The sequence below is a fragment of the Lissotriton vulgaris genome, chromosome 1_2 (genome assembly GCF_964263255.1).
Source record: "Lissotriton vulgaris chromosome 1_2, aLisVul1.2, whole genome shotgun sequence".
NCBI lineage: Eukaryota > Metazoa > Chordata > Amphibia > Caudata > Salamandridae > Lissotriton > Lissotriton vulgaris.
The window spans coordinates 240,382,446-240,405,737 of NC_141686.1; the positions used below are offsets into that span (position 1 = coordinate 240,382,446).

At 48.3% G+C, this 23,292-nt stretch overlaps 1 protein-coding gene across 1 annotated transcript in view; it reads right to left on the reverse strand.

Moving 5' to 3' along the window:
- The window catches only part of IPP (intracisternal A particle-promoted polypeptide), a 224,580-nt gene that overhangs the window by 39,595 nt on the left and 161,693 nt on the right, over nucleotides 1–23,292 (reverse strand). Inside the window, exon 7 of the mRNA XM_086953161.1 lies at nucleotides 13,390–13,512. Within this exon, the coding sequence (XP_086809287.1) occupies nucleotides 13,390–13,512 (123 nt within the window). The remainder of the gene's footprint in view (nucleotides 1–13,389; nucleotides 13,513–23,292) is intronic.

Consider the following 23,292-nt stretch of genomic DNA (forward strand, 5'->3'; position numbering starts at 1 on the left):
AACATTTAATAATATAATTTCATGTTAAGCGAAAGATCATATTACAGGATAAAATTCAGAGAAAGACAAGTTAGTATGTTTAAAACAGAACATCAAGTTATTTCATTCCGTCATCTGTAGCTAGAACCGGCATAAATTTTACAGATTTTTCCTATGCTTCATAACGCATTTTAGAAAATTAAGGACAAGATAACAAACAAGTTCCGATTCTAGCAGTTGGAGGCGTAGCATTGCGGGGCGACACTGTCTAAGTCCCCAACGCCTTAATAATGGTAGTAGCCAAATTTTCCTGTGTGGATGATGGAATTTACAAAACAATATTGTATGTAAATTAGTTTGTGTGGATTCCTCATCACAGGGACAAACAGGGAGAATTAGATCCCATCTATTTTTCTCGGGAAAGGCTACTAATCTATGAAAAAAATCTAATCTGAATCTTGTCAGTAACATTCTATCATACGTACTGGTCTGTAATGTTAAATACGGCTGGATAGAGTATGTGACCTGGATCTAGTTGGCATGAAGGACCGAGGGTTTTGTCGACTCAGAAGTCAGCCTCAAGGACTCTAAGTGTCTCAGGGCCAGTTGTTTCAACGCTGTCTTTGGTAGATCAATGATACCTTCAGGTTGAAGATAATGCTTCTCCAAGCCAAGATCCTTGAGGAAGTTTCTGATGTACCGAAGCCATGTTATTTTTGAGGATTGGTCAAGAGCCATTGAGTCTACTAGGATTGCCTGTGTCAGCGCGTTTTTATCAGAAGTCCAGATGCGCCGCCAAAGCAATAATGGCTGGATCTTTAACAAATCCTCCAAATAAGGGATTCCAAGTTCCAAGTGGGATGCATAGATTGAGGTACGTCTTCGTGTTGCTAGAAGGAATCTGAGGAAGGTGTTTTCTGCCACCTGAAGGGCACTAACGTCTACGTGTCCCCAGACGCCCGCCCCATACAGTGCAATAGCCTGACACTTGGCACTATAAATTTTTAGTAGCTCCACTGGTGCCCTCCTAACCCAATCTCTGAGAGAAGCTCATCAGGGCCACTATGGCTCTTTTAAAAAGATGGTACCTTGCCTCTACTGCTGGCCTCCACTTCAGCCTTTCGTCAAACATGATTCCCAAATACGGGTACTGGGCAGTTACCTCAAGTTTTAGGTTTTTGAGATAGATGTCCTTTGCTTGTTTTTTCCCACTGCCTGCTACCATGACAAACGTTTTTTTGACGTTCACATGTAGGTCCAATTCACCCATAAAGTCTGTATACCTATTCAGGGATTTCTGTAATTCGCGCGGAGTACGCGCCAGAATGACAACATCATCTGCATAAAGCAGAGCGGGAATCAGGCGCTGTTTAACCCGCGGGAGATCCTGGCCCCCCCCCTCAGCATCTCTTCCTCCAAGCCGTTTGTGTACAGTGAGAAGAGAAAGGGGGCCAGAACACACCCCTGCCTGACTCCACGCTCCACTCCAAAAGATGCTGTCAGCTCCCCCTTCACGCCAAAGCGCACCCTCGCAGACGCTTTAGAATAAAGCTCTCTCAAAATATCTAAAAGAGGGGGATCCACTCCCATTTGTCTCAGAACCATCCATAGTTTTGCGTGTGAGACGCAATCAAACGCGGCGGAAAGGTCTACATACACCATATAGACTGTGTCCTTCTTTGCTTGGGTGTATTTGCCCAATATCAAGCTAAGATTGAGGGCCTGCTCTACCGTTCCAAACCCCTCCCGAAATCCGAACTGAAGATCGAAAAAAATGCCTCCCTACTCAGCCCACTGCTGGAGTCGCTCAAGGACTACCCTGCCAACGACCTTGCCCAGTGAGTCCAGCAGTGAGATGGGGCGGTAGCTTTTAACATCCTGGCGATCCTCTTTTTTGAAAATCGGGACCATGATAGAATGGATCCAGGATTTTTTCAGTCCTACTTTTGCGGCTGCAGTGCAGACTCTGGTAAGAATGGGGGCCCAAAGATCCAGGTTGTGTTTAAAAAGATCCACTGAGACCCCATCTGGGCCTTGAGCTTTCCCATTTTTACTTCTTTCCAGAGCCACTAATAACTCGGAGATGTCGAAATGCAGGGGTATTGGGTATTCAACTGTTGGATGTACCCAAGTATCTTCCTCTATGGCCACTTCTATCTTGGGACTGTTATCGTCTGTTAGGTAGGGGGATCTGACGGTTCGCCAAAAAGCCTCGCTATTTTTGGAGACGGCACTAGTATGTAGGTCGTCACGTAATTTTTGTTTTAGTTCTTGTATTCTTAGTTTGCGTGCCCTTCCATAATGCTGTCTAAGGAGTTGGATCTGCTCCGAGTCTCTGGGTGTTTTATTCAGGGCCAGCTTTAGGTTAGTTAGGGCCACAGTACAACTATGGTTAAACCACCATTTAGTGGTTGGGTTCGAGCTCCTTGATTTTATTGTGAGAAGTCCCTTTGTTTTCTCTAATATTTGGGTAAAATTATTTATGACTCTTCATCTGTTTCTGATAAATCCAGACATTTAATTATATTTGGGTATGCCGCTTTTACCAATTTTTTTGGTAATTTCGGCTGGATTTATTTTCGCCCATTTTAATGTATAACCATTTTGTTTACCCAACTCCAATTTGTTCTGGGCAAGGGTTTTCGCTATAACTGTAGTTAGGAGCTTGGAATCAGTCAAATAAAGATCCATCCTCAAAGCGGAATGATCACTTAATACATTAATCAGAACCAGGAAGGATCTAACTATACGTAACAATCCAGACGACAGGAGAATATAATCGACTGTCGTTTGGTGTCCCCTACCCACATATGTTAGTTGCAGGAACTTTGAGCCTGGACTTGACCTATTGGCTATTGCAAGATCTAAGTCAGATAACACATTATTCATGGCGATCCCCGCCTTAGTATGGGCAAAATGCATGAGTGGAGCGTCATGTTCATCCACTATCCCGCAGCGATTTTTCTCAGCTTGTGGGCATGGGTGGAGATTAAAATCCCCTCCCCATAGAAGATGAATCGCCCCTTTTCCTGCCTTAGATTGGTAAAACTGAGTTAGTCTCTCCTGGATATTAGAGAGAAGGGTCAGAAATTAGTCATCCTCTAGGTTGTTATAGAGGTTAATCAAGAGGATGGACTCCTTGTTCTTAAAGGAAAGAAACAGTAATTGAAAATTTGGGTCAGAGTCGACTATGGACACTTTTAAGTGGTTCACGGTGTTTGCAATGTATGTGGTTAGCCCTCCCTTAGGTCTGCCTACGCTACTGACCAGGGCTGGGATGGAGTATGTTTTATAGCCCAAGAGGTGGAGCTCCGTCATGGACCATGTCTCCTGGAGGCAGATAATTTTGCCTGGCTCCAGGAAGTGCATGGCAGTCCCATCCTCAACTTTAGGGCGTAAACCCGCAACATTCCAGAAAAAGATGGGTAGGGGCAGTGGTTCTGGATTAACCGCCACAGCTTTATTTGCTGAGCAAATTGTTTTTATTTTAGGCGTTAACTGGGGTAGGTTAGGAATAATGGATTTGGTCTCCGTTAGTGGTCAGTCGACCATTTCGAGGCCGCTAAATCTGTTCCTCGTAGGGATGCTGAACCAAGCATCCCAGCGAGGTGGCTCTATATGAGCCATCCTCTGAGTGTGCGGACCCCAGTCGTCCCATCCTCCTCCCTGATAGCGTGGCCCCACTGAGTGCCAGGAACTATCATAGTCATAGTGGCGAGGGCCCCCTATTTGCCTTGTGTTACCATGTTAGAAGTGACGGGGGGCTGCTACAGCCCAGGGGGGTGTCATGATCGTTAAAAAGACAGTTGCGATGTCTTGAAGGGTAAAAAAAGGAGAGTGGTTTGGTGCCTATACCTCCATTTACACTCGAGTAGTCCCAAGAGCAAATATAATCTACTACTCGGGGGTCTTCGAACGTAATCACAATACAGTCTCCCGGAATTGTTTTTCTGCCTTTTCCCACCCATGGAGTCCTACGTACCGTCAAAATCCTACATTGCCAAGTTGGTGGAATGGGGCGATTGATATTTAGCCAGTGTTGGGCCTTGTTTTTCAATGACCACATCGGTTCTACGTTGTGATCCACTAGCTCGGGCACAGCTGTCATTACCACTACAAAGGGGCATGCTTCCGGTGGCATATCGACAGGAAATCTAACTTCGGCCGGTCCCCTGGGGCCACCTCTGTTGGATGCTGGGGCCGAGGTTTTCGGGGCCGGAGTTTTAGAGGCTGGAGTTTTGGAAGCCGGAGTTTTAGAAGCCGGAGTTTCAGGTACCAATTTCTTTGGCGCCGATGTCTTAGGCGCAGGTGTTATTATTGACAGGGCATTTCCCTGTGGTAAGGTTACAGCAACATTAGTGGAAGGATTCGCTGTTGTGTTATTATTTAATGTTTCAGGGAGTGTTAGTTTAGGTGTTACATCTGAGGGTGTAGACACATTCTTTTGTGTAACTGCGGGCTTGGGAAAGGTCTGTTTATTCTGTTTGTTTCGCCCCATTTTTTTGGCCACCGGCACTTGCTTGGATTGTGTGAGGTTTGTGAACTTGGATAGCTGATTCTCTATCTTCGCTAATCTTGCTTCTACTGGTTCAAGAAATAATTTCAGTAAGTCTGCGATCTTGTTTAGCAGCTGTGAGTTATTACTATCGGTAATTTCCTTGCTACAAGATAAAAGAATAGGGGATTCCAAACTAATGGGGACAAGAGTATTGTGTGCGGATTGGTGAATAATCGCAGAAACTACTAGCTGTTCTGCTCTAGGGGGTGCGTTCTCTATCATACTGGGCGTGTCGCCGATCTCATTAGGGATGGAATTTTTCGGATCATTATTTCGTTTTCTTATGGCGCCCTCCCTCCTCCCTCTTGCTTGCCTTCTTTCCTCTGGTGTAATTTGGGGTAACAGCTCTGGTGTTCTTTCTAGATCTGAGCTTATCTGGAAGTCAGAAAGCTGGGAGGCCGACAGGTCCACATTGTTTGGTAGGCTACGCCTACCCTCACAAAGTGTCCTTTGGCTGGAGTTATTATCTAATACGGGGGTTCTAGCGTCTGCTAAGTTACCCATAGAGGATCTCTTAGCGAACGTTAAGTTCAAGGACACCCTATCTTCCATGAGAGAGATACTATGGTCGATAAATGAGTATGCCTTGGTGATGAAGTCGTCCATAGGGCCTAATAGTTTGCCCACACCCCCCGCTACCTTAGTTTTGTTTCCTCTAGTTAACACCATTATTCCTGCTGGACCAATTCAGGAAAATAAGATCTTACATGAACAAGAGGTCAGTGAAGCAAAGTATTTCAGAGCTCGCAGGTGCAGAGTCAGTGATTTTACAGTACATACGTTTCGATGTAGATTACAAGAGGTGGGAGTTAGAGAGATGGCCCGGTCCGGTCTCTCGCGTCCTCGAACGGCCTCAAACGGCCCGCCCTTTGCCCGGGCTTAGCCCCGCGGCCGCCCGGGTGCGTCCCGCGATGCGCGTGGCTCGCACTGATCTTAAAGCTATTGGGTGGGCCGGACACCCGAGATGGAGGCGGGGTCTAGAGGGAAGAGTCTCCAGGTGCGGCAGATGGACAAGCCGCTAGTGTTCCTGGGACTCGCAGTCCCACTGTTCCTGCCGCCGCTCACACGATCTCCTTCAGCTCCCTCTGGGACAAGGACAAACAGCTCTCTACAGTCAGTAATCCACCAGCAACTACGAGCGGCTCCCACGGAGCGGCGGGCGCGAGTCGCGGTTTTGAAGACCCGGGAGGGAGGCGGGGTCTAGAGAGAAGAGTCTCCAGGTACGGCAGATGGACAAGCCGCTAGTGTTCCTGGGACTCGCAGTCCCACTGTTCCTGCCGCCGCTCACACAATCTCCTTCAGCTCCGTCTGGGACAAGGACAAACAGCTCTCTACAGTCAGTAATCCGCCAGCAACTTTGAGCGGCTCCCGCGGAGCGGGGGCCGCGATTTTGAAGACCCAGGAAGGAGGCGGGGTCTAGAGTGAAGAGTCTCCAGGTGCGGCAGATGGACAAGCCGCTAGTGTTCCTGGGACTCGCAGTCCCACTGTTCCTGCCGCCGCTCACACGATCTCCTTCAGCTCCCTCTGGGACAAGGACAAACAGCTCTCTACGGTCAGTAATCCGCCAGCAACTACGAGCGGCTCCCGCGGAGCGGGGGGCGCGAGTCGCGGTTTTGAAGACCCGGGAGGGAGGTGGGGTCTAGAGAGAAGAGTCTCCAGGTGCGGCAGATGGACAAGCCGCTAGTGTTCCTGGGACTCGCAGTCCCACTGTTCCTGCCGCCGCTCACGCGATCTCCTTCAGCTCCCTCTGGGACAAGGACAAACAGCTCTCTACAGTCAGTAATCCGCCAGCAACTACGAGCGGCTCCCGCGGAGCGGGGGCCGTGATTTTGAAGACCCAGGAAGGAGCGGGGTCTAGAGGGAAGAGTCTCCAGGTGCGGCAGATGGACAAGCCGCTAGTGTTCCTGGGACTCGCAGTCCCACTGTTCCTGCCGCCGCTCACACGATCTCCTTCAGCTCCCTCTGGGACAAGGACAAACAGCTCTCTACGGTCAGTAATCCGCCAGCAACTACGAGCGGCACCCGGCGCTTAGTTCCTCTCGTACAGGCGCTGAATGTGACAGCGCGTAGACCACTAGCCGTTATGAGGATTCGGCTGTGGTGTGCACGTCGGGCGCGTTCGTTCGCGCCCGACGTGCACGCCACAGCCGAATCCTCATAACGGCTAGTGGTCTACGCGCTGTCACATTCAGCGCCTGTACGAGAGGAACTAAGCGCCTCCGTCCGTTCGGATTAGAAATCGTCTTTGCAAGAATTGATTGGCAGTACCGCCACCAACAGGCTCAGGCTGAGTTTCCACCGGTCTGACCCACCTGTCTTGATAAAGACCCGCCGCAACCACCAACCGGGGCACAAAAGGGTCGAAACGTCGACGAACATCATAAGTCCAGAAATACCAGGATCCGTATAGGAACTCTAGGAATCCTTGGTTTAAAATTATTATCTGGCCAACAAAGATATTTGTATATACCTGTACATAAATTGCACTGTATATTTCTTCATTCACAGAGCACTTTTCACTGAAAGTCACTTTATACTTGACAGTCACTGCAGACATTGAATGTTATCTAAGAATGATTGCAATTCGGATACTGTTAGAACTGGCTATTTCTGGTAGGCTAAGGCTGACGCCAAAGCCAGGCAGAAACCACCATTCTAGTCAGGGCAAGGAAGTCACACGCCAAGATAACCTCTGCTCACCCCCTTGGTAGCTTGGCTCAAGCAGTAAGGCTAAACTCGGAGGCAATGTGTAAAGCATTTGCTCCAGCGCACAACAGCAACAACATACTAGGCACACCACAAAAGAGACTCCACACAAGGTTATTATAAAAATAACTTTTGTATTGTAAAAACACATCAGATAAAATCACACATATACATTGTGCCAACTGGCACGGGCAATATTCACAGGGATTATGTACACAAGACAGGGCCACTGTCATATTCAGATATAGCACTTCTAGATAAAATGTAGAATATAAAATAATAATCAAAGATAACAACCAGTAACCACTGGTAACAGGAACCAGGACCTTACTAGGACCACCTGTACTAAGAAAGAAGAACCACCTAAGTATCACACAGCATTTAGGGGTCTAAGAAAGAATACATTACTCATGATGCAATAAACCTACATTCAGAGGAGTAGAAAAGACAACCACCTAAGTATCACTCAGCATTTAGGGGTCTAAGAAAGAATACATTACTCATGATGCAATAAACCTACATTCAGAGGAGTAGAAAAGACAACCACCTAAGTATCACTCAGCATTTAGGGGTCTAAGAAAGAATACATTACTCATGATGCAATAAACCTACATTCAGAGGAGTAATAAGGGAAAGAAAACACACATGATGCAATAACACATTCAGAGGAGTAATAAGGGAAAGAAAACACACATGATGCAATAACACATTCAGAGGTGCATAATAAATCAATAGCGCAAAAACTCACAGTAGGCAATCACTATTAAAAACATAGGAATCACATTGCGCATAACTTACATAGGCCACCACCTGTGGCAGTCCCTAGGCCAACTGGCCTTGATGGGGCAAGGATGCCCTGGGTCCAAAGTCAGGGTGCGCTGCCATGCAGCGCCAATCCAAGAGTACAAAAAGCCTAAACGTGGCAGCTGCCCAAAAGTGCTGGGCAACTGGGATCAAAAAGCTGTGGCAGGGCTCTCAGTAGCCCCTAGAACAAATCTGCGCCACCTGAGCCACACAGGCTCTAAAACAAACACTGCGCACGTTGGAGCCACACAGGCTCTGGCCAACACTAGTCAAACGTTGGAGCCACACTGGCTCTAAAGCAACATGCCCCCTGCGTTGGAGCCTCAAGGCTCTGGCGTTACGTTGGGGTGACCCACTGCCAACCGGGGCCGCCCAAGCACCAACTCTGCCTCACCGGCACACAAAACTCCATCTGCTCCCTCACGGAGCAGCAACAGCACTGCCCCCGTCTCACCCGGCCCAGCCCTAACTTACCGGGCCTCGGGTGGGGCTTCTCCACATCGCGGGACTCCTCGGGGGCAGCAGGCGGGGCTCCTCTGGGCGGCGGCTCTCCACTCGCGGTGGGGGCAGACACCGACAATGTGCCTCGCGCCCCCCCGCTACCGCTCCTCTCGCTGCAGGCTCCCTCCGCTCACGGGAGCCCTTCAGACCTGCCGCCATCACTCTTTCTCCTCTTCCTCCCGGGCCCGGCGATGATCATCTCTCGGCACCCGGGCTGCGGGGGCGGGACTTCCGGCCGGCCGCGCTGGGATTGGCCGGCCGGCCAGGTTCTTCTGGGTCGCCGCGGGCAGCGCGGCAGCCCGATTCAGGCAGGCAGGCGGGCAGGCATTAAAGATATCGGCGTGGGCAGCCGAAATTTAAATAAAGTCGCAAATAAGCGAGGTGGGCACTCGCCAAGGCGGGCAAAGCGCTCCTCAGCGCCATAATCCAAATAAAGCGCTCTACAGCGCTAGAAAACAGGCAGAGCGCTCCCAGGCGCTCAGGGGGAAGCACAGCGCTTTTGCAGACAAATGCAGCTCCTCCATGCTGCAACAAGGTCCCAGTGATCCCAAGGGGGCGAGCAAAGTCCCCCCCTCAGCCCAGCAAGGCAGAGGGGTCCCCCGGGAGTCCAGGGATGTCCATCAGAGGTCCAGGGGATGGGCAGGGCCCAGGGATTCCCCTGAGCCCCAGCAGCAGCATGCCCCTGGCAGATTCAAGTTAGAAACAAGAACATTTTGGAAGGGGACACAGCCCCTTCTTATACACAGAAAAGCCTTTGAAGTCCTTTGAAGCAGGCAGTGTGAGAACCAGCCAGAACTGGTTACAGGGAAGTCCCTTCAGTATCAGGGACAGAGGTGCCAGTCGCCCAGCGGGAGGTGGAGCCAGCTTTGTAGTCAGGCAGGCACAGCCCTTCACTATCAGGTGCCATCTCCTCCCACTTCCCTGGCAGCAGATGCTGCCTTTCATCCCTGGGCTGACTTCAGAAAACCTCCTGGGCTCTCTAGCCCCTGTCATCCTCAAACCAGACAGTCAATCCACAAGCAGGCCCAGGCACTCTGGGCCAGGCTCACCAGCCAATCACACGCTAGCACCAACTTACACAAATATGCCAACTTCCAAAAGTAGTACTTCTAGACTAGACACAGTCATGCCGCATACATCATTTTGCAGCATTCACTCTCCCGAGTTCATACATACCAAACTCGCCCCTGCACTCCCCACACATCAGGAACTACCATGGGCATACATATTCCCCATTCATTCCTATGGGAGGGCAGGTCACTCACCACACATACAGAGAGCTCAAGCACTTTACACTGTACCACAGTGAAAAAGTGCGCAGAGGCCTAAAATCACCAACACCAGGTTCCATAAACAGGCTAGGAAAAAGCAAAAAGTCTAGGGGTGAACCTGCCCAACGGGCCGGGTCCAACAGATACCAAATGTTTGAAATTTCTTAATACAATTATTTGATTACGTGGTTTAAAGTTTTTGAGCATTTATTTCTCAAACTGTTGGACTTGTATCAGAGAGCTTGTGGTCTCATTTAATGAATATATTTCAAAAGTAATTGGTCTTACCCGACAGAACCATTTTTATTTTAACTGTATTTAGAAGGGGTCAATAGTCTAGGTAAGAGGAACAAATGTAAGACTCCATGAAGAGCTCCAAGTGGGGAGTGACCACTGGGCCACTATTCTGGGGCAAGATTAAGGATTTCTGTATCGTAAGCCTACTAGTATGGGAGTTAGTGATTTCTAAATGTATTTTTTCGATTGTGTTCCATAAAAAAGCAGGCAAGATCGTCACATTGACGTTTGTTAAGATGTAAAGGCCTTGCAGTGCTTTCAGATCTGGCCAGTTCCTTCACTAGCCCGAAGAGAGTTGTAGGGCAATTGGCAGCTTCAGAAATAGTTGTAGAGAAGAAGCTGGCCCTAGCTGAGTTACAAAGGTTGTGGTAGCATTTCCTAGCCTTAATATAGGTGTTCCTGGATTCCAGTGCATAATCATTCCTCGAGCGCCGTTCCAATGCTTTGCATTTGTTTTTTTCAGTTTTTAAGATGTTGTTGAACCAAGGGGCTGGAGGTCGATGGTTGTTAAGACGGTTATTAGAAAGGGGAAGGCAGGAATCGATTGAGTCTGAAAGCCAAATTGTGAACATTAGTGGACACCACACTGACCGGAGGGTTAGATGAGGGTACATTGGAACACAGAAGAGTGTCTAAAGTGTTGAAGTCTAATTTTTTCCAGTCCCGTTTAGGGATTTTAAGAGAAGGAAAAGATGAGTTGATGAGGTAGGGGGAGTGAGTATGAATTTGGATAAGAAGTGGTCAGACCAGCAAATGGGCGTAGCCGGGGCACAATGGATATGGGGAAGGCTTGAGAAAATGGGATCTAGCAGGCGACCTGCTTTGTGAGTAGGACCAGAGTTTGGTAAATTGATTTTCATGGCGGCCAGATGGGAGATACATTTACTACAAATAGATTAGAAAGGTAGTCTAGATGTAAATTGAGGTCGCCAGAAAGCAAGAAGTTTTTTGAAATCATAAGTAGTGGGGTGGGAAACAATTGGGCCCACGAGTTAGGGTGTCCTGGCGGGTGATAGACTGATAGACTGGAGAGCGTGAAATTAGGGTTTACGTATAATTTCAAGAGGGGGGTTTCACAATCCGGAATGTCCAATGGATCAAATCTGCATTGTAGAGGGTTTTTAAAAATAATAGCTATACTCCCACCCGATTTGGACATTCTGTCCTTATGGACAATGGCATGGTTAGTTGCTGCAACAACTTCAGGACCGGCGCTCTCATAAAGAAGGTTAAAAATGTCCAGTTTGTGTTTAGGGAGTGAGCGACAGTTGTGACTAAGGAACGTAAGGTCAGTGGTGGGGGGGAACAGTCGTTTGAGTGTTGTGATTGAGTCCAGCTGGTATAGGGAGGCGGGACTGGGAGGTGGTAGATGGAAAATTACAGCAAGGACAGATGATTTTACCAGTAATATTGTCTGCAGAGTACAAATGGCAGTCTTGTTTAGCTGGAGGGCGGAGAGGCAGAATTTGGTCAGAGAGAACGTAATCCTTTCTGTGGACATTAGACCAGGGGTTGTGGCCCCCGGCCCCGTTCGGGCACAGGCGGGCTTGCTTTTGGCGCGCCCGCTGCGCGAAGCTGTCTGCATTTGAATTTATAACCAATCTCCCCCATCTTTAGCCCGGAAGTGAAAGCTGACGAGCGCTCCCTCCACAACAATCGGGATAACCAGTGGTGGACCGGGAAGGGCTAGGCAAAAGGGCGTCAGAGGACAGAGAGAAGGTAGGAAGGTTTTACTCAGTGCAAATGTGCAAATTAAAAAAAAACAAATGATTTTCCTTATTTTAAAACAAGAGAGTTAAAATTAGAGTAATGGCATCACAGAACTATAGGCGCTCTCACCACACGCGTGTTCTTGGACATATGCATTCTCTTCCACCCTGACATTTTCTGACTTTCTTGCTTACAACCAAAATCGAGTCCAGTCCTGCCACCAGGGAATGAAAGTTCTTATGAGATGGTTATGTGAGCGAGCCTAATTACTCAGAGTACCAGTCATTGCATAAGTAACATTTCCTGAAGATAGGTTTAGGGCATCACAGTCCTCATTACAGTATGGTTCCCTGTGAGGGATTTGCAGTAGTATAGAGAAGGAGGGAGCAGCATCAATTCCTGCTCTGTATTCAACCCTCCATATTCACTCTACTGCAATATTGCTAACAGCAGTCACCCCATTAACAATGATTTCTTTACTGAAACTAACCTTTATCTAAAAGCAGTGGACTATGTCAACATCAAGATTCTTCAGAAATGAAATATGAACGTGTGTGAAGATGTTGAATCAAAAATGTGTTACATTGGCCTTATGGCCCTACTCCAGATGATTGAAAACAGTTCAGCTGAGCTTCAGTGCTTCAGCCTGGTTTATTGGGGACTCAGTCACACAGATGGTTAATGTGGTATACATGTACAGTATGTTCACACTTGTCCGCATCTCAATGCCAAAGACTGCGCGTGTCAGCGCCCACTCAATCTTGGCCTTTTCTACAAAGAATGCTAAAGAGAATACCACTTACATTTTTGAATGACACAACCCGACCCAGTTAAAAATCTGTCTATGATTAAACTACATACAATACTAATCGAGTAAAGAGAGGGAGGAGGGGGGTTGAGAAGTGCTGTTTATTCAAAAAATGTAAGTTTTAAATCATCTTGAGCACCTAGTCGGCCTGATGGATGTGGACGAAGGTAGGTGGACACTCGTGAATAAAAACAGTTTATGCTAAAAATAGGTATAACCCAGGAACAAGAAGCAGGCAGCCTCCCTCCCCATAGCCAATCACAATGCAGCAATGGCAGCGCTGTGATTGGTTGGGACGCCGACCACACAGGCATCTACGTGGAGCCCATTTTCTCCATGTAGGCAGCCTACACAGTCAGGGCCCACAGCATTGGGCTAGCCACTCCACCCCCAGCCCTCAAGCAGATCCACCCCCAACCAAACCCTTCTGCTTTCTCGCAGTGTGAGAACCAGAAATATAAAATGGTATTTATAATACTATTTTATGTTTCTTGCTTCTTCCACTGCGAGAAAGCAGTGAGAAGACGCCCCTCCGACCACATGAACGAGCCGCCCTGGTCTAACAGCCCGCATTTTTTCAAAGAGGCTATTGAATGAATGCCATGCATGAAGTAGTTCCCTCTATATACTAAAAATCGGCATTAGTGAAGACATTTGATCTGTAATAAATGGCCAGTGGCATAAAATACCCAGTGGGAGGCAATACTTACAAACAGGTCCATAGGCAAAGCATTTCACAACTCCCTTTCACCCACCTTGCATTTCACAACAGCCAAAGTAGTACCGTGGTACGACCATTGAGCCCACGATCTGCCAGATGTTCTCCACGGGGTCAAATCGCTCAATGCTGTTTCCAATCTCGGCTCCTATCCAGCCACCTGACAGAGAGAAAATAAAACTGGGGTTACCTACCAGCACCTAAATAGAAAACATGTGAATTTCAATCTGGAGTGATGTAAGCAATTACATTAGCAGACCAGCCAGCTCCTGGAAGAGACATGAAGGATGGGATATAAAAGAGCAGTACATTTTTTTCTGACTATGGAGATTGAAGTCTGATCATATGTTGGCCGTTGACGTTTAAGGCCACTGTACTACAATTGTGCTTCTTTAGCAGCAGAGCGTATTCTCAGTATGTGTGGTAGCTGTAGGCTTGTGAAGCCTAAGTGCATCCATTGAAGTATCATAATATCTCACCACAGAGGTATCGCGGGCAAGAAGCCTTCTGTTATTGCAACTGTGCAAAAAGGACAGGGTTTCAAAAATTTTTTTTAAATTCAACGATCCTTATTGCACTTATTCAAAAATACAAATCAGAACAAATGTCCACTGTAGTGATTACACAATGATAAATAGTTTGGCACGTTCACTGAACCAGGCAGAACCTTTGTCATAATATGAAAGGGAGCTGGTAGAAAATCTCCCAATGGTACTGGTAAATAAGAGACAACAAAACTTCTGGTTTGCCTTTATCAAGACTACTAGAGCCGGTCCCGACGTTGTCCGGGTATGAAATAGAATGTGTGTAATGTGTGTATTTGGCAAGGGCAATTTATTTTAAAATCTCGCGGTACACAACAGAGAAGGCCCAGCTGCAGCCCTAGTTGATGTTAGCGGGCGCGTGTAATTGGTGTAGTGATCCGCCGCCTGAGCCCGGCTACAGCCCAGGTTGATGTTAGCAGGCGCGTGTAATGTCGTTGAATGAGAGAGTTATTAGCCGCGGGTAAATCAGTTTAATGAGAGAGTTGAGTGACAGCGAGTAGGAGAGGCTGCAGTAATTGTCCCCGCAGACATGCTCATTTGCGTGTTCCCATGCTTGAGTCCCAGATGCAGGCCTGTTTGATGTTAGCAGGCGCGTGTTCCCCCGCTTGAGGCCCAGCTGCAGCCCTGGTTGATGTTATCAGGCGCGTGTAATTAGTGTACTGATCCGCCGCCTGAGCCTGGCTAGAGCCCTGGTTGATGGTAGCAGGCGCGTGCAATTTTGTTGATTGAGAGAGTTCAGTAACAGAGCGCAGGAGAGGCTGCAGTAACGTTACTTACCAGGCCTCCAGGTGAACGCGTTTGTCACGCCCCCATCATAAGGCCACAGCAGACGATCTTGTGATTAATGTACGACCCACATGGCATGAAGGGCGGAACGTAGCACACGCCCCCAGCGTTTCTCACGCCCCCAGCGTGCCCCTTGATGCGGCGCAATTGCATTCACATGGCATGAAGGCCAGACACACGCCCCCAGTGTTTCTCACGCCCCCAGAGTGCCCCTTGATGCTGCGCAGCAACGTCATTGGCGCTTGTATGTACGACTCACATGGCATGAAGGGCGGACACACGCACCCAGCGTTGGTCACGCCCCAGCACACGCCCTTAGCCCACGATGTGATGGCCGTACCACACGTCCCCAGCGTTAGTCATGCCCACGCCCACAGCACAACGCAGACACGCCCAAAAGGAACTACTTTGCTGGCAAGGTTCTTTTACCTTTCAAATGTATATGGTGGGCGTCTACATAGCCTATGTCCTTCTGCTGAAACTGCCCTTTCCAACGCTGTATTGGGTGTTGTGATTGGTGCTGTGGTTCCTGAGATTACCCGCCTCAAAGGTTTGGGCTCTCTCTTTATAATATTAGTATGGATGGATATTCCAAGTCCTGAACATATATGTATTAATGATGTCAAGTAACACTAGAATAGATGTATCGGCTTCTGCCATAAATTTGGATGCGACAAGTATATGCCATACAGATTGATCACCTTCATGGATACGCAACATGGAGCCATATTCTCTCATTGAGGCAGACGGGGGTTCAATCGTCAAAAGATAAAGCAGTGGTGAGAGCAGGCAGCACAGTCTACTCCCTGTCCTGGGTCAAAGGCCTCGGACTGGCTCTCAAAATTATCATACCGTACCACGACTATCCTGGTAAAAGCATCTCCGAATATGGTCTTGGCTAGCACTGAAAAGAGAAAAATCCATGATACTTTGTCAAAAGCCTTCTATGCATCCAGAGCTATAGCAGTAGTAAAGGGATAATGTATTCAGAATTTTTAATATTGGGGTAAAGGACCACAGTATTGCATCTTATGTGCAAGAGTTTTTAAAGTTATCCTTTTTCTAGTCTGTTGGCCAGAATTTTGGCATAAATCTTACTCTACGTTAAGGAATGAAGATGGAAGGAATATATCATCTTGTTTATGTATCATAACTATGATAGCTTCTAAAACAGTACCAGTAACTTTTAACAACGTTGATAAATCCTGAACTGGTTTAATAAGGACCAGGATAAGATGGTTTGAATAAGGCTTTAAGGGTTTATTTAACTTTTATCTTCTTCTTACAAAAATGAAGGCAGTTTAATATGATACACATTTAGTGCCCACCTCTCCTTGAATATTAACTATCAAAGTTCAAAAAGACAAATTACTTTTGAAATGTAGATGTTATTTCACCATCTTTCATGTGAATAGTGACATTCCTAATTCTGATGGATCTGATATGTGATTTTGCTTTCTTACACTTCAGGTAATTGTAACAACTTTAATCGTTTTGTTTAGTTCACAAATGAAAGCTCTTGGTATATACAATCGCATATGGACTTATTACCAATAACCAACATTGCTTTGAATGTAGAAAGGTGAGGCATGTTATTATCATTTGAGAGTTCATAAGTAATTACTTGTGTTTACACAGAGTGGGACAAATGGACTGTCAAGGTCCCGTCCCTCATATCAAGTGTGCTGTGTCGATATGACCCAGGCTATGGGGGAATATGAATTAGAGTTGCCGCTTGTTTGCTGTGATTACAGACAAAAGCCTCATCTGGCTTATGATGTCAAACATACAGCTCAGATTAGCCTTAAATAGATGCCATGGGGACCAAAATGCTCAATAATAACGCAACCAGCCACAGAACGATCAGACAGAACCCTTCAGGAAGCACAGTTGACATCCTACAGTTGAGGTGGACTTACAACAGAACTGCCCACCCAGACAAGCTATACACTACCCTACAACAAAGAACAAGATATACCTTGGAACATACACCCAGCATACTCAAATATGCAATCAACTGGTTATTAAGGTATCTAATAGTACTTTCTGTAAACAGCTACTTTCTATACATGTACAATTACTGCCCAGCATGCAACCTTATCAACTGAAGAACAATGTAAGCAATTTGGTACCGCCCCTGGTCTCAAACACCAACAAAAAACTTCACTGAATACACACCTCCAAAAATAGATCACCGAAAGGCACAGAGTATGCAAAGGTGTTGCAATGCTATACTAATGCCAGATTGTGCACCATTTAAGTGCGAATTACCACGAACAACATGTGATGGGCATGCTAGGACAATATCGTCGCCACTGCAGCAAGTTTTTCACAGCTTGGCCTGTGTTTTTCTATAAAAGCCAGCAAAAAAAGGTGGCAACCCCCATTACACAATAGAGTTGACAAAAGTAGGAGGTTGTGCAGGAAAGGGGCCCTGCAAGGGCTTGTTTATCGTGAGATCATCCTGATTTGCATATGGAGTGATCCTTCTTCTAATGGCAAATGAAGTAAAAAATTGTTGGAACTTTACACCAAGTGCACAAACTTAAATCAGAAGTTCAGGCCTTTCCCTGCCATCTTTTAATGCCTTCAGTCGATGCCAACTGGCTGCAGTGGTGACATGCTAGGACTTCTAGAAAGAAAGGTAAATGAGGTTGAACAAGCATTAAGATGATCTCTTCTGTGACATCTAAACCCTCAGGAAATATTTAAGATAATGAGGTAAAGCAAGGACCTCTCCAGTGCAAATACTGACGCCCCAGTCATGAGCTCTAGCCACCTCAATTAAGCCATTTCAAGGGGTATGTGCGCACCTGTGTTTGTGGCTCAGCCTAGTATGAATTTGTATTCAAACAAGTGTTGAGCTTATACTTGAATAAATCATTTTCCTTGTTCATTCACGTCCAGATACCAAAAAAAGGATTAATAGCGTATACTTTTTATGAGAATATGTTGTACAACTCTCTTATGAACTATTTCGTATTGTGTTATGGTACTCTTGTACAAATAAAGCGCAAAATGATGACAATGTTTCAGGAAGGTCATAACGTTGGTGACCATTTTACTAAGGAATACTGAATATGTTTTTTGTTTCTATTTAACAGTTATATAAGCACTTAAAATGTGCCTTGTTTTAATTCACAGCCCAGGTGAAGTCATTTTACGAAACACATGTAGGCTCTGTTGGAAACTATGAACTTTGGTTGTGACAAGCTGTGAAAAAATTGTATCCGATTTGAAACTTCAATTTTAATGATAAAGAAATCCGAGTGGACTTGTATTCTTGTGGAAACTATAACTGCGCCTTTAGATCCCCACAGATTCCAGTGGTGAAACGTCCTCAGGAACATGTGCACGTTCAAGTCTGTGGAATACCGGAAATGAACATCAATACTAGTTTCAACCAAAGGGTCAGAATGAGACTTCTGGGGTTTTAGCAGTAAATGCCCCAAAGTGGCCTGGAACTTGCTGCACCACTGTGATAAAGTGAAGAGACCAGGGATAGGTCTGCTCCAGGTCAAGTCATAAAAAAGTCAAGTCATAAAATTTGTATAGCGCACTACATACCCAGAGGGTTTCAAGGCGCTTAGGGAGGGGAGGATGATTATTTGTCAAATAACCACGTTTTAAGCTGCTTTCTGAACGCTAGGTGATTCTGGGTGAGGCGAAGGTAAGCGGGGAGTGAGTTCCATGTTTTGGCAGCCAGGTATGAAAAGGATCTGCCTCCCATGGTGGTCTTGTTGATGCGAGGTACAGTGGCAAAGGCTTGGCTGGAAGAGCGAAGTTGGCGGGAGGGGGTGTAGAAGGACAGACGAGAGTTGAGGCAATCTGGTCCGATGTCGTAGAGTGATTTGTGTGCGTGGGTAAGCAGTCGGAAAGTGATCCTCTTATTGACGGGTAGCCAGTGGAGGTCTTTAAGGTGACCAGAGATGTGTTCGTTGCGTGGGATGTCTAATATGAGCCTTGCTGAGGCGTTTTGGATTCGTTGTAGTTTCTTCTGGAGTTTAGCGGTGGTACCTGCGTAGAGGGTGTTTCCGTAGTCCAGTCGGCTCGTGACTAGAGCGTGGGTGACTGTTTTCCTTGTTTCGGATGGGATCCAGCGAAATGTTTTTCTGAGCATGCGAAGAATGTTGAAGCAGGAAGAGGATACGGCGTTGACTTGTCTGGTCATTGAGAGTGAGGAGTCCAGGATGACGCCCAGGTTCCGTGCGTGGTCTGTCGGGATGGGTGCTTTTCCGAGGGCTTCCGGCCACCAGGAGTCGTCCCATGCAGAGGGGGATGTACCTAAGATGAGGACTTCTGTTTTGTCTGAGTTCAGTTTCAGACGCCTTTGTTTCATCCATTCGGCGACTTCTTTCATTCCTTCGTGTAAGTTAGTTTTGGCGGTGCTGGGGTCCTTGGTGAGAGAAAGGATCAGTTGAGTGTCATCCGCGTAAGAGATGATGTTGAGGTTGTGTTGGCGGGCGATGGCCGCGAGGGGGCTCATGTATACGTTGAAGAGGGTGGGACTGAGTGAGGATCCTTGAGGTACGCCGCAGATGATTTCAGAGGCCTCGGACTTGAATGGTGGGAGGCGGACTCTCTGGGTTCTTCCGGTGAGGAATGAGGTGATCCATTCCAGTGCTTTTCCTTGGATTCCGATGTTTCTGAGGCGTTGTAAAAGGGTGCTGTGGCAGACTGTGTTGAAGGCTGCAGAGAGGTCGAGGAGGATGAGGGCGACTGTGTCTCCATTGTCCAGTAGAGTTCGAATGTCGTCTGTTGCTGCGATGAGGGCGGTCTCAGTGCTGTGTTTGGCTCGGAAGCCAGATTGTGAGGGGTCGAGTGATTTGTTGGCTTCGAGGAAGGCGGCGAGCTGGTTGTTGACGGCTTTCTCGATGACTTTGGCCGGGAATGGAAGAAGCGAGATGGGGCGGTAGTTTTTGAGTTCGGTGGGGTCTGCTGTTGGTTTTTTCAGAAGGGCGGTGAGTTCAGCGTGTTTCCAGTCTTCTGGGAAGGTAGCGGAGTTGAAGGAGCAGTTGATGACGTCTCGGAGGTGCGGTGCTATGACGGAGTCTGCTTTGTTGAAGATGTGGTGAGGGCATGGGTCCGTGGGGGATCCAGAGTGGATGGAATTCATCAGGCGGATGGTGTCCTCAGTGGAGATTGGGTTCCAGGAGTTAAGGGTGTTTACGGGGGGAAGATGGTCAGCAGATGGTAGGGTGGGTTGGCTTCCGGGTTGGCTGTCAAAGCTGTTGTGGATGTCAGCAATCTTGTTGTGGAAAAAAGAGGCTAGGGAGTCGCAGAGGGTTTGAGAGGGGGTGATGTCGTTGGAGTTGGCCGATGGGTTGGAAAATTCCTTGACGATGTTGAAAAGTTCCTTGCTGTTGTGGGCGTTGTTGTCAAGTCGATCCTTGAATGCTGTTTTCTTGGCTTTTCGGATCAGTTGGTGGTGAGTACGGGTGGCACTTTTGAAGGCGTCCTTGTTGCTGGTGGATGGGTCTTTTTTCCAGGCCTTTTCAAGGGAGCGGCACATTTTCTTGGACTTCTTGAGATCATCGTTGAACCATGAGGCCTTCTTGTTGCCAAGTTTGTGTTGACGTTTTTTCAGTGGTGCTAAGGTGTTGGCGGTGTTGGATAACCAAAGGGTGAGGTTTGAGGCGGCTTCGTTGGCGTTAGAAGAGAGGGCTGGGGAGGTTCGAATGAGCGATGTGGAGATCTGATCCGTGGTGATTTTGTTCCAGTTTCTTTGTAGAGTTGGTTGGAGGTGGATGATGGGTTTCGGCTTGTTGTAGGTGAAGTGAACGCAGCTGTGGTCAGTCCAGAGGAGATCCGTAGTGTGGCTGAAGGAGACGTGATTGCTGGAGTTGAAGATGGGGTCGAGTGTGTGACCTGCGATGTGGATGGGGGAAGTGACCAGTTGTTTAAGTCCGAGGTTGGCGAGGTTGTCTAAGAGGGTGGCGGTGTTGCGGTCGTTGATCTTTTCAAGGTGAAAGTTGAGGTCTCCCAGAAGGATGTAGTCTTTGGAGGGGAGTGCGTGTGGAGTGATGAAGTCCGTAATGTCTTCACTGAATTTTGCGCGGGGTCCTGGTGGTCTGTAGAGGAGGGTGCCTCTGAGTGTGGTCTTGGGGTCGATGTGGATCTGGAAGTGAAGGTGTTCGGAGTTAGCGAGGTTGGCGTCGGAGCTGGTAGAGATGCGGATGGAATTCTTATGGACGATAGCGATTCCTCCTCCTGTGTGGTCGGTGCGGTCCTTGCGAGTGATCTTATAGTCATCAGGGATAGCGATGGCGATGTCAGGGGCGGAGGAAGCGTTCATCCAAGTTTCCGTTAGGAAGGCGACATCTGGAGAGATGGTGTCTAGTAGATTCCATAGGTCAATGGCGTGTCTGTGGATCGAGCGGGTGTTGAGGAGGATGCATTGTAGGAGGTTGGGGTCGGGAATCTGTGGTGTGGTCGTGGCGGAGATGTTGTCGGTGCCGCTAAATTTGCAGGAGAAGCAGGAGAACGGTCCATGAGTGCGTCCAGGAGCGGCTAGGACGCAGTTGGGGGCGCGACCGGGGTTAAGGGCTAGGAGGGTGGCGGCATCGTAGGTAATGCGGGAGGAGTGGGAGGGACGGGGGCCAGGGGGTCTGGCGCTGGGCGCGGTCCAGGCGCGGACGGGCGTAGACGGGCTTACCTTTGGCGCACCTTCGGCGCGGGTTGGGCGCGGTCGCTGCGCGTGAACGCTGCACGCGGGAACTACTGTCATAAATGGATGGTGGAGGGGGAGGGGCGAGGGCGCTTCAGCTGGGAGGCGGGGCGGGCTAAGGAGGACGACAACAACACCAAAATGGAGGTGGAGGGGTCAGGGCGGCAGGAGAGCTTGGGGGGGAAACGCAAGTACTGCAACAGGGTCGCGCTGGTCAACAGAATGCAAATTAGCAAAAGCGGCGATATATAAATAAATTAAATAGCAGAGTCACGCTGGCAGTAACACACTGCGAGTGGGCAGATCGGCAAATTCAGCAGATAAAATAGGCAAAGCAGCAAACAGAATGGTCAGAGCGGCAGTTCTAACATGCAATTATTTCCAGCCAAGATTTGAGCAAAAGCGCTGCACAGACGATACCTTAGCAGCAGTGGAGCGACCACTCAGCTCGGAAGCGTAGAGCGAGTCACGGCGCTTCTAGGTGTGTGAGCGCTGTTTGTTGTCTGTGGGAGGGCGCTTCAGCTGGGAGGCGGGGCGGGCTAAGGAGGACGACAACAACACCAAAATGGAGGTGGAGGGGTCAGGGCGGCAGGAGAGCTTGGGGGGGAAACGCAAGTACTGCAACAGGGTCGCGCTGGTCAACAGAATGCAAATTAGCAAAAGCGGCGATATATAAATAAATTAAATAGCAGAGTCACGCTGGCAGTAACACACTGCGAGTGGGCAGATCGGCAAGTTCAGCAGATAAAATAGGCAAAGCAGCAAACAGAATGGTCAGAGTGGCAGTTCTAACATGCAATTATTTCCAGCCAAGATTTGAGCAAAAGCGCTGCACAGACGATACCTTAGCAGCAGGGGAGCGACCACTCAGCTCGGAAGCGTAGAGCGAGTCACGGCGCTTCTAGGTGTGTGAGCGCTGTTTGTTGTCTGTGGGAGGGCGCTTCAGCTGGGAGGCGGGGCGGGCTAAGGAGGACGACAACAACACCAAAATGGAGGTGGAGGGGTCAGGGCGGCAGGAGAGCTTGGGGGGGAAACGCAAGTACTGCAACAGGGTCGCGCTGGTCAACAGAATGCAAATTAGCAAAAGCGGCGATATATAAATAAATTAAATAGCAGAGTCACGCTGGCAGTAACACACTGCGAGTGGGCAGATCGGCAAGTTCAACAGATAAAATAGGCAAAGCAGCAAACAGAATGGTCAGAGCGGCAGTTCTAACATGCAATTATTTCCAGCCAAGATTTGAGCAAAAGCGCTGCACAGACGATACCTTAGCAGCAGAGGAGCGACCACTCAGCTCGGAAGCGTAGAGCGAGTCACGGCGTTTCTAGGTGTGTGAGCGCTGTTTGTTGTCTGTGGGAGGGCGCTTCAGCTGGGAGGCGGGGCGGGCTAAGGAGGACGACAACAACACCAAAATGGAGGTGGAGGGGTCAGGGCGGCAGGAGAGCTTGGGGGGGAAACGCAAGTACTGCAACAGGGTCGCGCTGGTCAACAGAATGCAAATTAGCAAAAGCGGCGATATATAAATAAATTAAATAGCAGAGTCACGCTGGCAGTAACACACTGCGAGTGGGCAGATCGGCAAGTTCAGCAGATAAAATAGGCAAAGCAACAAACAGAATGGTCAGAGCGGCAGTTCTAACATGCAATTATTTCCAGCCAAGATTTGAGCAAAAGCGCTGCACAGACGATACCTTAGCAGCAGGGGAGCGACCACTCAGCTCGGAAGCGTAGAGCGAGTCACGGCGCTTCTAGGTGTGTGAGGGCTGTTTGTTGTCTGTGGGAGGGCGCTTCAGCTGGGAGGCGGGGCGGGCTAAGGAGGACGACAACAACACCAAAATGGAGGTGGAGGGGTCAGGGCGGCAGGAGAGCTTGGGGGGGAAACGCAAGTACTGCAACAGGGTCGCGCTGGTCAACAGAATGCAAATTAGCAAAAGCGGCGAT